The 14,311-nt window shown below is 41.8% G+C and overlaps 1 protein-coding gene across 1 annotated transcript in view; it reads right to left on the reverse strand.

The window, feature by feature from the left end:
- EHHADH (enoyl-CoA hydratase and 3-hydroxyacyl CoA dehydrogenase) overlaps nucleotides 1–14,311 on the reverse strand; it is an 83,826-nt gene that overhangs the window by 28,004 nt on the left and 41,511 nt on the right. The window contains exon 6 of the mRNA XM_068245069.1: nucleotides 1,301–1,642. Coding sequence (XP_068101170.1) covers nucleotides 1,301–1,642 — 342 coding nt within the window. The remainder of the gene's footprint in view (nucleotides 1–1,300; nucleotides 1,643–14,311) is intronic.

Below are 14,311 nucleotides of genomic sequence, written 5' to 3' on the forward strand. Positions count from 1 at the left end.
TGGCTCTTCACATGTTGTTCTGAGCGTTTCGCCGATTTTGCCCGTTTATAGGCTTTCTTCAGCCAACAGTCCTTATACCTTCTTTCCCTAAAACGGGAACGCAATAATTTTGCCTCTTTTTCAAAGATGGTCTCATCCGTACAATTACGGCGTAACCTTAGGTACTGACCCGTTGGAATTCAGGGAATCGTATGTTCAGGGTGCGCACTTTCAGCATGTAAATATGCATTTGATGCTGTAGTAGTAGTTGATTGGATATATATCCCTCGTCATTGGCTGAAATTGTAAGATCTAAAAAGGATATAGAATGTCTGTCATAATCCATGGTGAATCTCAAATTCCACTCATTTTGATTCAAGATGTCAATAAATTCATTGAGCAAAGCCGTACCACCAGTCCAGAAAATGAGCACATCGTCAATGTACCTGTGCCACGATACAATGTGGCACAGGTATACGACAAGGGCATCATTCCTAAAGAGGTGTCGTTCCCAATCCCCCAGGTACAGGTTGGCAAGCGACGGGGCACAAGTTGTCCCCATCGCCGCCCCCTGCACCTGGAGGTAGAAGGTCCCATCAAAAGTGAATACATTATTCTGTAAAATGAACATCAAAAGGTCAAGAATAAAACGGTTATGTGGACCTTCATTAATGACCAATTCAAACAGAAATTTGCCAACTGATTCTACTCCCCTCGCCTGGGGTATACTGGAATAAAGGGCCTCTACATCCAGGGTCACCATAAGAGCGTCGTGGGGCAATTGTAATCCTTCCAACATGCCCAAAAGGTGCATCGTATCTCGTACGTATGACGGTAACCGAAAAACCCAAATTAAAAATACAAGATTTCAGAAATAAAATCTATTTTCTAAATTATAATAATAAATAGCAGCCTTTTTTCAGCTGCATGATGACAAATATAAAATATTTTAGATTTATTGGTGGAACCCCTCCCTTCCTTTCATATTGCCGGGACAAAATCCGGCAAACTGGTCGAACGGCAATGGAGGAATTGCTAATGGCTGCCCCCAGTATAATCCTAGTTATGAAAAGAGAAGGGTGAAAAGCATGCACTGAAATGCTCACAGGCTTGAAGGAGTGTTTATTTATCTTTGTATGTGTCAGAGTGGTGCAACTAAATATTCTGAATTAAAAAAATGTTTGGTTTGGGTCCGCTTTAATATACTGTCTCATAAGGCTGCATGTTACTAACCATTTGTTATTCTACTAGTCATTAGTAATAGCTGAATGAAAAACACTTTAAAGAAATAAATAGAGTTTGTGTGGTGTTTGCAAATTACCTATAACAGCTGCTGTGCGGACTCGCTGCGGCTCCACAGTCTCCCATCTCCCACCTGAAGGATGGGTCCATTTTCCAGCCTCCCTCTCTGAGAAGAAAGCATACTGCTGAGCCTGAGGCTGCCCTGTAGCCCAGAGAGACAGGAAAAGTTGTCTTTCCTTCTCCACCCCTTTGTGGAATGGCAGGTGGACAGCTGCCCGAACAGCTTCAATACAGGCTAAAGGAGCCTTAGCTCCCCGAAACTGCTTTTTTGCTTTAGCCTCTGCACTATCCAGCAAGTCTTGCATATAGAGATTATTTGCTATAGGATGAATGCTCAGCCTCCGCTTGTCCAGTGGACGTCCTGAAATAAAAGGGGAAAAAGTGTTAAATCAAAGAATAACAAAATCAGATATATAGTCTACTGTATGCAAAATATTCTGGACGTTGGTGTAAGGCCTAGTGGATGACCGTCTCATTATCAGTTCCTATGCCCCGATCTCCACTGCAGTCCTTCAACTTCTTATGTGGCACCCCACACAGACTTGTTGAGCATACCCAGCACACGGTTACACCCAGGCCTTAATGCGCAAGATGTAGGAACTGATGAAGTTAAAACAGTGGCACAACCAAGACTCACCAGGCAGTGGTACTGGCAATACAGAATAATTAAGCAGTCCAGGGTCATACACAGGAATCAGATGACTGACAAACAGAAGGTAATACAATAAATTAGTCGAACAAGCCAAGGGTCATACACAAACAATCTATATCAGATATACAGGGAAGAGGCAAAATAGTGGTCAAAACTAGCAAAGGTCAGTGCAGGCAGCAATCAGAGGGATAGTCAGGTAACAGGCAAAGTTTAATAACAGAAGGCAATACAATCACACCTAGCAGCTAGCTCCTGCAAATAATGCTATCACATGCAACTAGCAAACCTGAGAGCAAGGCATTTATACTGGCATCAGCCAATAAGGAAGAACCACCCACACCGCTGTACAATGGAGTCCTGCTGATCTCTTTGGCTGCAGTAGTGTCTGAATCACACACCTGAAACAAGCATGCAGCTAACATGACTTCAGTCATTGCACCTAATGTCCATGCTTGCTCAGGGTCTATGCCTAAAAGTATGTGATAAGTAAGTAATGTGCATGCTTTAAAATGAAATAAATATGTCAGCCTCCATATCTGTCTCACTTCAAGTGTGCTGCTTTTAATTTGGTTAAACTTTAGTCAGATCAACTGACATCCTTGTTCTGGGTGTATGGCAGGATAGCCAGGCAATTAGCATTGTTTAAAAGGAAACAATCAAGGCATCCTTCTTGCTACAGGGACACTTCAAAGAGGAACTTTACGGTATATACGTTATTGAAAAAAAATGCTTATTTTTTTAAAATATTCATTTGTAAATTATTTAGTTTGTGTTTGCCCATTGTAAAAATCTTTCCTCACCCCCATTTACATTCTTAAATGTATCATAGGTGGCCCTTATGCAATTACCTTTTTACCTAGGTTATATTTTTTTTTAACTTGGCGTCGATGGGCGGGGTCACGTCCCGTCCTGTGTTAGAGCGTCTCACTACATGCTGACAAGCTGAGAGAGGACCCAAGGTGTGCTGAGCCGCTGCTCCCCGCTGTAATCCAAAGTGTGGTAGAGCCAGGTGGTGAAGATAGCTGCACGCAGAGCACTGGAAACCGGAAGAGCAGAGCAACTACTGTACTGACATCGGACTGGTGAGATCGGCTGGTCGGCCATACAGTTTAGTGCCTATGCATGCCCTTGGTGTCAGTGAAAGTCTGCTGCGCGGGGACCCTCTCTATCTGGCAGCATACCATCTATTCATGGCCCAGGGATAGTTCGCTTTATGTTCCTTCCCTCCCACTCTGAAGAAAAGATCCGGAGTAGCTTGGTACCGGTACCAGTGTGGGTGAGTGATGAGTAATGCGTGCTGGGTCATGTGTGAGGAGCGCTCCACAGGCAGTTTTAAGTGTTTTTAGGTATTGTGGATCTTATTATGTGGAATTTTGTACTGATTAAAGGTTTATTATTGATTGGATAAGTCCACGAGCAGTTACTATATTATATTGAAATTATATAACTTGACAATAAATTGCCTTCTAAATCACCAGCAGGCGAAAAAATACTCATATTAATGGCGATAGTCCTTTCACCTACTTTTTTGTACTTTTTCCATTGTAAAATGCTGAAAAGTTATTCTAAATCAAAGATGAAACAATGGCCTTAATTCACTAACCTTAACCCCTGTCTTTAATACCTCTTCTGAGCTCTTTTACAGTTATCACCATGGTGATATAATTGTGATAACTGTAAAACAGCTCAGAAGAGTTATTAAAGACAGGAGTTAAGCTTAGTGAATTGAGGCCATTATCTCCTAGGAGAAAACTCAGGAGAAAAAAAAGTGATTGCATATGGTCCCTGGGCATTTATTCAAATTAATCTTTTCTCCTAAGTTTTCTCCTAGAAGATAATTTTTCATCTTCTGTTTAAAATAACTTTATTTTAGCTGCACTGGCAGGAGAAGAGTACATAACTAGTCTGTTTCCCCCCAAAATAAGGCATGTTCCGAAAAGAAGCCCTAGCATGATTGTTTAGGATTTTTAAGGATGCCCAAAGTATAAGCCTACAAAGTATAAGCCTACTAGTTACAGGTTATAAAAAAGCCAAATTAAATTGTGTAAAAAAGTGATATAAATTGGTAACAGAATGCAGCAGGACAGATAGACCCTTCACCAAGAAAAGCAGACATCCCAAATGTTTATACTAATTTGTGTTGCAAAATAAATATAAAAAACACTTTTTTGGGACACACAGCCAGATGATTCTCCCCAGTACTGGTAGCCAGATAACCCATCCTTTAGTAAAGTTAGTCAGAGGATTCCCCCAGTATAAATAGACAGATGAACCATCCCCCAGTATAGGCAGGGAGAGGATTACCCCCAGTATAGGTGCCAGATGACCCCTGCATCCCCATCCCTCATTGCGGCAGAGGGGTGAAGTATCTCACCTCTCCAGAATCCACAGAGGATGCACACCACAAGTCTTTCAACCTCCCAGGAGAGCGAGCCCTGTCACACAGGCACCATAGAGATGGAATGCCTGGGAGGAAGAAGAGAGTGCATGCATCCTCGGAGAGGTGAATTACTGTTCCCCTCAGCTGCAGACTCTGCATGAGCCCTATTCCCACCCTCTGCAACTTTAACATTATGTTTAATGTATATAAGCTTGTCAGCATACAGGGTTAGAGTCTGAAGAAGGATAATTAGCTTTAAGCTCACTCTTTTTCCTTCAAGTTAGCAAATAACTGGTATCATCCAGATTAAAAACTTCCTGCTTTTAATCATGTCTAACACAATACAATACTGTAATGCTACTAAAATACAAAAAGACTCAGTGCAGCACTAAACTAAGTTTATAGCATTCTTATGTCAATGATGGTGAGATTTCCCTCTAACTAATGAAACAACAGGCTCTCCATGGCACGGCCACAGGTTACACCACAGCGGGCAGCTCTGATTAACTGCATGTAATTACATACAATAATTCACTGCTTTCTGGTACAGAATAGTTTAAACCACTAATTGCTGATCTTCTGCAATTAAACACAGGTCATTTTATGAATGCAACTGAGCAACTAATTCATTAATGCAGCTTAGCCGGTGGAGAAGCATAACGTGCATGATCTTGTAGTTGCACATCAGTAAATAGCCAACAGATTCCTTGTATTGGTTTAGAATATGGTGGTCAAGTGAGCAAAAGTTAGGCCTGGTTCACATTGGACAAAAAAATGGTTAGTTTAGCAGACCATAAAGGACCCTAAGGGAGGTGAACGGATCCTATGCTAGTCAATAAGATCTGTTCACATTGCTCTGTGCGAACGGATCTGTTTGGTCCGTTTCACTGATCTGCAAGTTTGGGTCTGCAGAAATGTTTTGCATTGACCACGCGCTGACAGAACCGAGGGTCATGGATGGAAAGCCGTTTCACAGACCAGTTTTTACACAGATCAGTTTTCCACCTGCGCAAGTGTGAGCCAGGCCTTAGTTATTTCACCTTCATCCATATGTCTCATAAATGTTTTCCAAGGGACCATGTAACATACCGGATACAAACGCTTCACCATAGCCTTGTTTGAAACCCAGCTCAGACGCACACAGAATACTAAAACAGCAACTTGTTTTAGCAACTCCTCCTAAGCATCTTCATCTCTGGTGCACCTGAAAAATATTCTCAGATGAAAAATGCTCCAATTCATCCTTTTCCTAGTTTCTGTAGCTCGTTGCTGCAGGATAATAAATACAAAAATACACCAGTGCATCACAAGCACATCCAAACGTATTGGATGCTCCTTAACCCCTGAAGGAGGGAGGTGACAGATGGAAGTATCTCTTTTATCTCTTTCAGTTCTGGAAAGCAGAACAAGTGACAGCCTTTCTTCAATGTTCTGCAGAGATTTAGACTGAAGACTGGTGGTTGCTAAGTAGTTCAGCTCAGTCTCTTTGTCCTAAGGAAAAATATACAGTATGTTCCAAACACAAATAAGTCTCAATCCACTCCTCTGCTTTACAAGCTGTGCAGTGGTTTATGTTCTGTCCCCTGGGGCAGTCGTAAAAGTATAGTTTTCAAATATTAACTACTCAGTATTTGGGAACTTCTTTCTCTTTACTAATTTCTCTTTTTTCAGGGGCCTGATTTAGAAGATGAAACCTAGAACATAAAATAATATTTCATAAGGGCATGCAACTAGGCTGGCACTCAGCACTTACAAAAGAAACCACTGCAATGAATGCTATGGATAATGAAATGGTCGTATTTCTTAGTTTTTATAATTTATCTCTACAGCGTTTAATACAAGCATAAATTGCCACCCAATGTGGCAAAAAGATCTATCCCTCTCAGATCAAAATCTGATCAGACGGGGATCTATTCCTACCACACACATCACATTGTTTTTAATAGATTTCAGCGTGAAATCTATTTAAGATTGATCGAAATGCAGCGATGCCGTGCTCAATGCAGTGCAACACTATAGGCCCGTTGATTTACCACTGCTCCTCCCCTGACCTATATAGATTTTTATTCTGGACCAACTGATAATTCAGGTAAAGTTTTGGCAAAACTACGATCTATGCGATATGCTGTGATACAGATCAGAGTGATCAAATCTGCCAGGAATCGAGCAAAAAACAAAGAAACCACGTGTGGCTTCTTTAGGGTTGCTGGGTCATGCTTGCACATTCCAGTAACAGCGTTTGTCTACCTGCACCCAGTGAAATATCTCTCTGCTGTCACTTGAGCTTTGTATCTGCTTAAGTTGTCTAATAGTCCCTTATCTGCCACCTGGGCAAATAAATGACAATTCACAGCCATAATAGTGTCAAAAATCTTGAGCTTTGTCTCTAGCATTCCTAAGTATAAGAAGAAAGAACTTTGCAACACACACGTAATATATGTGCAATAGAATCTCTTTGTACCGGTGTCAAACACAAGGCATCGTTGTAAGCAGTAAAAGTATGATGGCACACTGCCTTTGCATCCAGAGGAGCACATCAGTGAGAGTTTATTGTTGAAATACTGTCAGTTTGAGCTGGGGTGCAGCCCACAGGACCCCCCTCCCCCTGCAGTGAAATTAGCATGCCCCCCCTCCCGAGATCCAAACCCCCTGCGTGGCTGGTCACACACACTAAACTCCTTTTCCCCCACCGAACACCCTCTTCCCACATTGCAGAGTAGCACGGCAGAGCAGTGTCATGTTTACCTGCTCCAGCGATGCACCGAGCCTTTTCTGTTCCTCCTAGCAGCTGCACGCTCTGTGCTTCCATACCTCCAGCTTCCAATCACATGACATGCATCTGAGAGCCAGAGGTATGCAGCCTAGAGCATGGGCTGTCAGTAATATCAGAGGAGTCCCAAAGAGTCCTGGAGCAGGTTATTAAGCTGCTTTACTGCGCTACTATGCAGAAGGGGGAGAAGCGTGGTCCCCTACAGTCACTATAGTTACACCACTTACAAACTTAATCTTACAGTGACTGTGTGTCAAGGTAACAAAAAAAGAAAAAAAATTTCACAGGGAATATGTAAACTGCAGCCATTTTTAGGGCTGCCATGCACTGGTCAATTGCCAACAGATTGACCAACAGACATATCCCTCTTTGATCGAATCTGATCAGGAAGGGATCTATTGGCTGCCCATACACTGCACACAGATTTTGAATCAATTTCAGCATGAAATCGATTCCCAACCTGTGGAGCTTCTGCTGCCTCTGCCTGCCTGGCCTCCTATCCCACGGCCAGCAGCAATACATCACCTGTCCACCGACGCGAGTCCCCGGGTTCATGCTGTCCAAATCGAATGCTGCTAACGACGCGCTCCCGACCCGCCGGCGTTCGGACAAAATTTTCTGTCTGGACAGATTGATCGATTTAGTCTATTTCAGATGGAAATCGGTCGATCGGCCAGTGTTTGCATTATCAATTTCACAGCAGATTCAATCACAGTGATCAAATCTGCTGTATATCGGCTGGAAATCGACGTAGTCTATGGACACCTTTATTAGTAGGGTTCTTACACTTCGGACAGTTGCTCATTGGGTGACTGGGATTAATATTCAGAAAAGTGGGTGGGGCCTGCAACAGCCAATCAAAATTCACCTTTTGATTTTCAAAGAGAATATTTAAATTGTTGCCATTCTTACACTGTTAATAGCAGAGGCATCAAACCTGGTACTGTCAGTCATTGGGTGACTGGGTTTAAAATTCAGAAAAGGCGTAGAACCACAAAGAGCTAATCAGATTTCTTATATGGGAAAATTTTAAGTATTGATGCAGTAAAACCTGAAAACTTAAAACTTAGTCATTGATTGTCTGTGTATTAAGGTTATAAAAGTGGGCGGAGCCAACAGCCAAATACATACCTGGGCAATGCCGGGTCTTCCTATTTGGCCCGCGACTTAGACTAAGATTTATATTTTGGACCCTTATGTGACTGAGTTTGACACCCCTGAGATAAAGTAATGCTTTTTGCTGCAGAACATCACATCTCAAATAAAAAAAAAGATAGAGCTGTGCAAAACCTGAGCTACTGAAGGAGATGTGCAGATATATTTTGACACCAATTTGTTATCTGTGTCCAGGAACTACCTATGTAGTAATACAGTAATATTATAATGCAGGATTTTGGTTGTAAGTCATTGCAAAAATCAAGCACCTCATACCCCCGGAAGATCTGCCAACCTTAGTCCACGCCTTCATCACATCCCGACTGGACTACTGCAATGCTCTCTACACTGGCCTTCCAAAAAAGGTCTTGTACCGCCTACAGCTGATACAGAATACTGCTGCCAGACTGCTAACCAACCAACCCCGTCACTGCAACATAACGCCAGTCCTGCATTCCCTTCACTGGCTACCTATAGAATGGAGGGTTCTATTCAAGATCGGCCTACTGACATTTAAATCCCTGAATAATCTAGGCCCTGAATACATGAAAGATATGTTACAGCTGCGTAGCAATCCCCGCATTCTCAGATCCACAGGTTCTAATAATCTAGTCATACCCAGAGTCCACTTGGAAACTTTTGGTCCCAGAGCCTTCTGTCATGCTGCCCCTACGTTTTGGAACTCTTTACCTCAACAGATCAGGACAGCCCCATCCCTGGACGTGTTTAAATCCAGACTGAAAACCCACCTATTCAGTCTGACATTTGCAGAAATATAACTTTTGTTGTGTGAATACTTCATCCTACTAATTACTGAATCTGAGACAGCCTAAGCGCTTTGAGTCCTATGGGAGAAAAGCGCTATAGAAATGTTATTGTATTGTATTATTGTAAGTCTTTACATAAGCATGGGTATGCGCTATGGGCTTGACAGTGACATTTGTATTCATAACTTAAAGGACAACTGTAGTGAGAGGTATATGGAGGCTCCCATATTTATTTCCTTTTAAGCAATACCAGTTGCCTGGCTATCCTGTTGATTCTCTACATCTTAATACTTTTGGCCATAGACCCTAAACAAGCATTCACCAGATCAGGTGTTTTACATTGTCAGATCTGGATTAGCTGCATGCTTGCGTCTAGTGTTAGACAACACTATTGCAGCCAAATAGATCAGCAGGGCTGCCAGGCAACTGGTATTGTTTAGAAGAAAATAAATATGGCAGCCTCCACATAGCTCTCACTACAGTTGTCCTTGAAGTGTTTACGGTATGTGCGCATTTTAGTGGAGCTGCCATACTGTATTCTTTATGCAGTGGTCAGTGATATCAACATGCTGTAAATGTCACTGCACTTTATGTCAGAAAGATGGGATTGTTGCTGGTTGTGCAGCAGGTCTGCTTACTATTAAAGCGTGGTTGGATTCTTATGTACTTTCTAATGTTAAAGGTGTAAGGGGGTGACTAGCACTGAACTGTGTCCTGCCTCCAGCCTTCCATGCAGCTTTTTTTCAACTGTAAGACTATCACACAGAACATACTTGGAGGAGGCCAGCACATTATATATGTGATTATATATGTGGGCAGTACTTCAGTATATGGAAGTGATGGCTGGGTGTGTGTGTATGGGTGTGATGTGGGGAGTGCAGAGCATACACAATTACTAGAATGAGTACACCGGGAAATATATAGTCCACAGGTGTGAGGAGGGTATAGGGGGCAGTATAAGGGGTATGTAGTCTGTGGGACATCATGTTTCTCTCAGTTGGTGGCAGGTAGCGAAACATCAGACTGCTATTTGCATGGTTGTTTCTTCTTCCCTCACTAGGATGTAGAGTTTTCTCTCCTCATCTGTGGAGGTTAAATTCAGGATGTGGGCGGAGAGTCTCTGGAAGTGGGCAGTCCTCACAGGTGCCCCCGGTCACACTGCCTGCACATTCTCTCCACTCAGGCTTCTGTCTGTGCCACCCTGTCTATCTCCAGGCTGTGGGCACTCAGACGGTACAGAATCAGGGTTTGTCTGTATTTGGGGTGGTGTAGCTTCTCCAGACATGGGGCCATTGTGTACTTCCTCGGCAGTGATTGGTAGATAGTTAGATTATGGGAGTTCTTTATGTTACTTCTCCATTCCTCTAGGTATCGTTCCTTGCAGCTTTCTATAATCCCTTTTATTTGAGTTTTTCTTCAGGCTGTGTTGGTGGTTCTGGCTGGGCTGGCTGCTGACACTTTTCTTCAGAGCACATGGGGTGGCCTTGGCCCTGTGGCTCAGTGAGGCTTCATGGTGATAGGTGCCGAGGCTGCTGCTCTGTATGTGCAACCAGTATGAGCGCACCCCTGCTGGATAGTCAGCTGTAGTGGGAATCTGCCTAGCTGTGCCCGGCAGGATGAATTCGAAGTGCTGTGATAGACTTGGAGAAGATACGTGCAGAAATCTAGTTGGGGGACTTCTTGGTTGGTTAGAAAAGGTAAACAGGCCCCATACCTTACCGCCATAGAGCAGGATTGGTGTGATGATGCTGTTGAATACTTTTACCCAGACTCTCACTGGTGGTTTTAGGTGGTACAGTTACCCTCTAAAGGTATAAAAGGTTCTGCAGGCTTTTTATTTCAGGCCCTCTACTACTGGCTTAAAGCTTCCCGATTGATTAATCTTCAGCCCCAGGGGTCGAGGGTGTCTTTGTATTGCCTCTGTAGGTGGTCATGGGCTTTTGCTTAGGTTCCAGTTGTTGGGGTATCTGTGCTTTTGGTTGAAGGCTGCCCATAGAGAATTACATTAGAGATGTTACTGAAGTCCTTCACTGCACATCTGACACCTTGTTGGTTTGGTTCATATGGGTTGCTGTGAAAGTTTGCCAGCATTTCTTGTATTTTGGCAGTGTTGATCATGTTGGTGTATTCGGTGGCAGACTGCTTGGGCCATTTGAAGGATAGCGGCAGCTTGTAGAGATTGCATAGCCACAAAAAAAAAACAAAAAAAAAAAAAACACTATCAGCATATGGTCCTTGTGAATGTTTTCTACTGTAATATAGAGATTACTGGGAAATGTACCTTGGCATCTACTAATACTATTCTTTCTACTTTGGGTGTCACATGGCCACAACTGGTTGACCTGTCTACCAGTGAATACAGTGAGGAGAGAAACTGAGCTGGGTGCAGTTTGGCAGCTGTATTTGGTTCATATACAGGTATTTTTTGTACATAGCTTTCCTTTCTAAAGCAGTTAGTATTTACTAATCAACCTAAAGGTGGCCACTAATGATACAATTTGCTGAATAATCGATTACGAACGATTATTTGTATGAAAGATCATAAATGATCATTTGGGACCACTAATGGAAAAAAATGTCCTAACCTATCTGATCAGATTGATGGGATAGAACCAAATTTCGGATTCATTTGATTAATCTGATCGGTTTGGTTAGCAGTTTTTTGTCCATCAGTGGTCCCAAACAATCATACGAAGAATCGTTCAGCAAATTGTATCATTAGTAGCCACCTTAACTGCTGTTAGAATTTGCTTTGCTCAATTTTTGATTTAGATGGGTTATACATTTTTTGTGTACACTATAGGTGTACTTTACAGCCCTAATCCAGACATACATTTTTTCCTTGCCCTTACTTGCAAAATGCATTTGTATCTAAGTTCCTTGATTATCCACAGTTGCTGAGCAACCATCAGCATAATGCTTGACCAATCACGCCTTGACCATGTTCACTTGGGCATCACAGATCACATCCAAACCTAAAGATCTATAACATTTTACATTTCACAGCAAACTGCTAGCTGGAGTCATTTCATGCAAATATATAAAAATCTGTCAAAGCCAGTATTGAGTGGTGGTAAGTTTGCCAAGCCACCTTAAATACTTTAATTTAAAAAAAAATCTGGTTATAAACACAGTAAAAGCAGCAAAAGTCGTGTTCTGTTAAGAAAAAAGGAAGACTAATTTTATAGACTCTTTCATGAATGTAAACACATATCATTACTTATCAAGATGGAATGGACTGAAGAAAATTGTTCTGGGTTTTAAAATACCACAGCTATATATCATAATCTTTCTCCTGTTACACTTCTTCACATTTAAAACATAAACAGTGTATTATTAATTTTCTAAAATAAGACATGCAAAATGATGATACAATATCTCCATCTAAAGGCTTTCAGTGGAAATACAAGTATTTATATTCAAAACCAGAGCTAGGATTTTACTTGGTATGGAACAATCAATAATCATCATCATCATTTTTTATATCGCTTTTCTCCTTGAGGACTCAAAGCACTGTGACCTTGTGTTCTGCAGTCTCAAAAGCTCTGAAAGGGCTCGTTCACACTAGGGGTGGTTTCAACCTTTTTTTCAAGCGCATGCAATTTTTAAAACGCTTGTGCAATGAATCGTTTCATATCAGCTCGGTTCGTACGCCGTGCGTTCAGCAAAGCGGTGCCTATACCATTTTTGGGGAGTTTTTGCTATAACGGAAGGTATAGGAAGAGTGCTAAACGCTAACAAAACCGTTTATGCAGTTATTGCGATTGCTTTTTTTTTTTTTTAGGATAAATACATTGTATTTATTCTTTTCCAGGTCAAAGAGTTCACTCTTTTTTTTTTTGAGCCTCAAAACCGCTCTGGCAAAGCGCCTAGAAAAGTGCTTTTTCAAAAAACAGCGCGCAGTGGAGCGTCGGGAGGGGAGGGGGGGGGGGGGGGAACAGCACACAAAACGCTTCCGTTTTTAGGTGTGGATGAGGCCGCAAAGAGGTGGGTTTTTAGCTATTTCTTAAAGCTGTCAAGAGAAGAAGCCTCTCTCACCAAATGTGGCTGTGGGTTCCATAGAGTAGGGGCTGCACAGGAAAAGACCCGTGCACCTAATGTTTTTAAATGATCATGGGAATAACCAAATTTGTCTTATTTGCAGAGTGGAGGGTGAGTGGATGGGCACATATAGTTTCAGGGATTTAAATCTAGTAAATATAGCGGTGGATGCCCTTCAATGCAAGGAAAGCATCTTTAAATGCAGATGTGGAGTTTGCCAGAACTACTTCCTCAGGAAAGATATTCCAGATTTTAACCACTCTCACTGTGAATGACCCCTTTCTCAATATATGGCAAAACTTTTTTTCCTCCATACTCAAATCATGTCCCCTTGTCTGTTGTACAACCCTATGGACAAAATGCTAATCTGCCAACCTTTTGGATCGCTCTCTGATGTATTTATACATGTTAATCAGGTCACCTCTCAGTTGCCTTTTTTCCAAGCTAAATAAGTCTGTGCTTCACTTCCTCCACTCAAACAACTGCTGAGTTTCAGGTCTAAGAACACTACTTTGGATTGCCTTAGAGTTATTATTTTAGGCAAATGTTCAAATATTTATTTTATTACTGCCAAAAGGGGGATGGACCAAAAACTATAAAAATAATAAAATAACCACCCATGCAGATGAGAAACAAAAAAGTATTAAAAGTGCTTAAAGAGGAACTCCAGTGAAAATAACGTAATGCACAAAAGTGCTTAACCACTTTGTCCTCCTTGACGTATAAAAACGTCAAGGAGGACAGGCGCGCTCCCGCGGCCGATCGCGCGCGTGCACGCGCACTCCCGGCCGCGGAGTCGGTAGCCACGGAATCAATGTATCGGGCTAGGGAGCCCGATCATTGATTCCTCTCCCCCGTTGAAAAAGCGACAGCTTCTCTCGGAAGCTTCGCTCTTTCTGAAGCTGTGTCCCTCTAAGCGTACATTGTACGCTTAGAGTGACGTCATGTAAAAAAAATCGAGATTGCCATCTTGTGGCCAAAAAGTAAAACTACAAGTAAATACCCAAAAACATTACACTACACCAATATTTCCCCAAATAAAACACTTTTACATCCCACCCTCCTAAAAATGCCCACATAAAATGTTTAATAAAAAAAAAAAAAAAAAAAACAAACATAAATATTTACCTAAGGGTCTAAACTTTTTAAATATCTATGTAAAGATGAAATATTTCTCTCTATTTTTTTTTTATAAGCTTGTAAATAGTGATGTATGCAAAACGGAAAAAATGCTCTTTTATTTCCAAATAAAATATTGTCGCGAT

This window comes from Hyperolius riggenbachi, chromosome 7, assembly GCF_040937935.1.
Source record: "Hyperolius riggenbachi isolate aHypRig1 chromosome 7, aHypRig1.pri, whole genome shotgun sequence".
Classification (NCBI taxonomy): Eukaryota; Metazoa; Chordata; class Amphibia; order Anura; family Hyperoliidae; genus Hyperolius; species Hyperolius riggenbachi.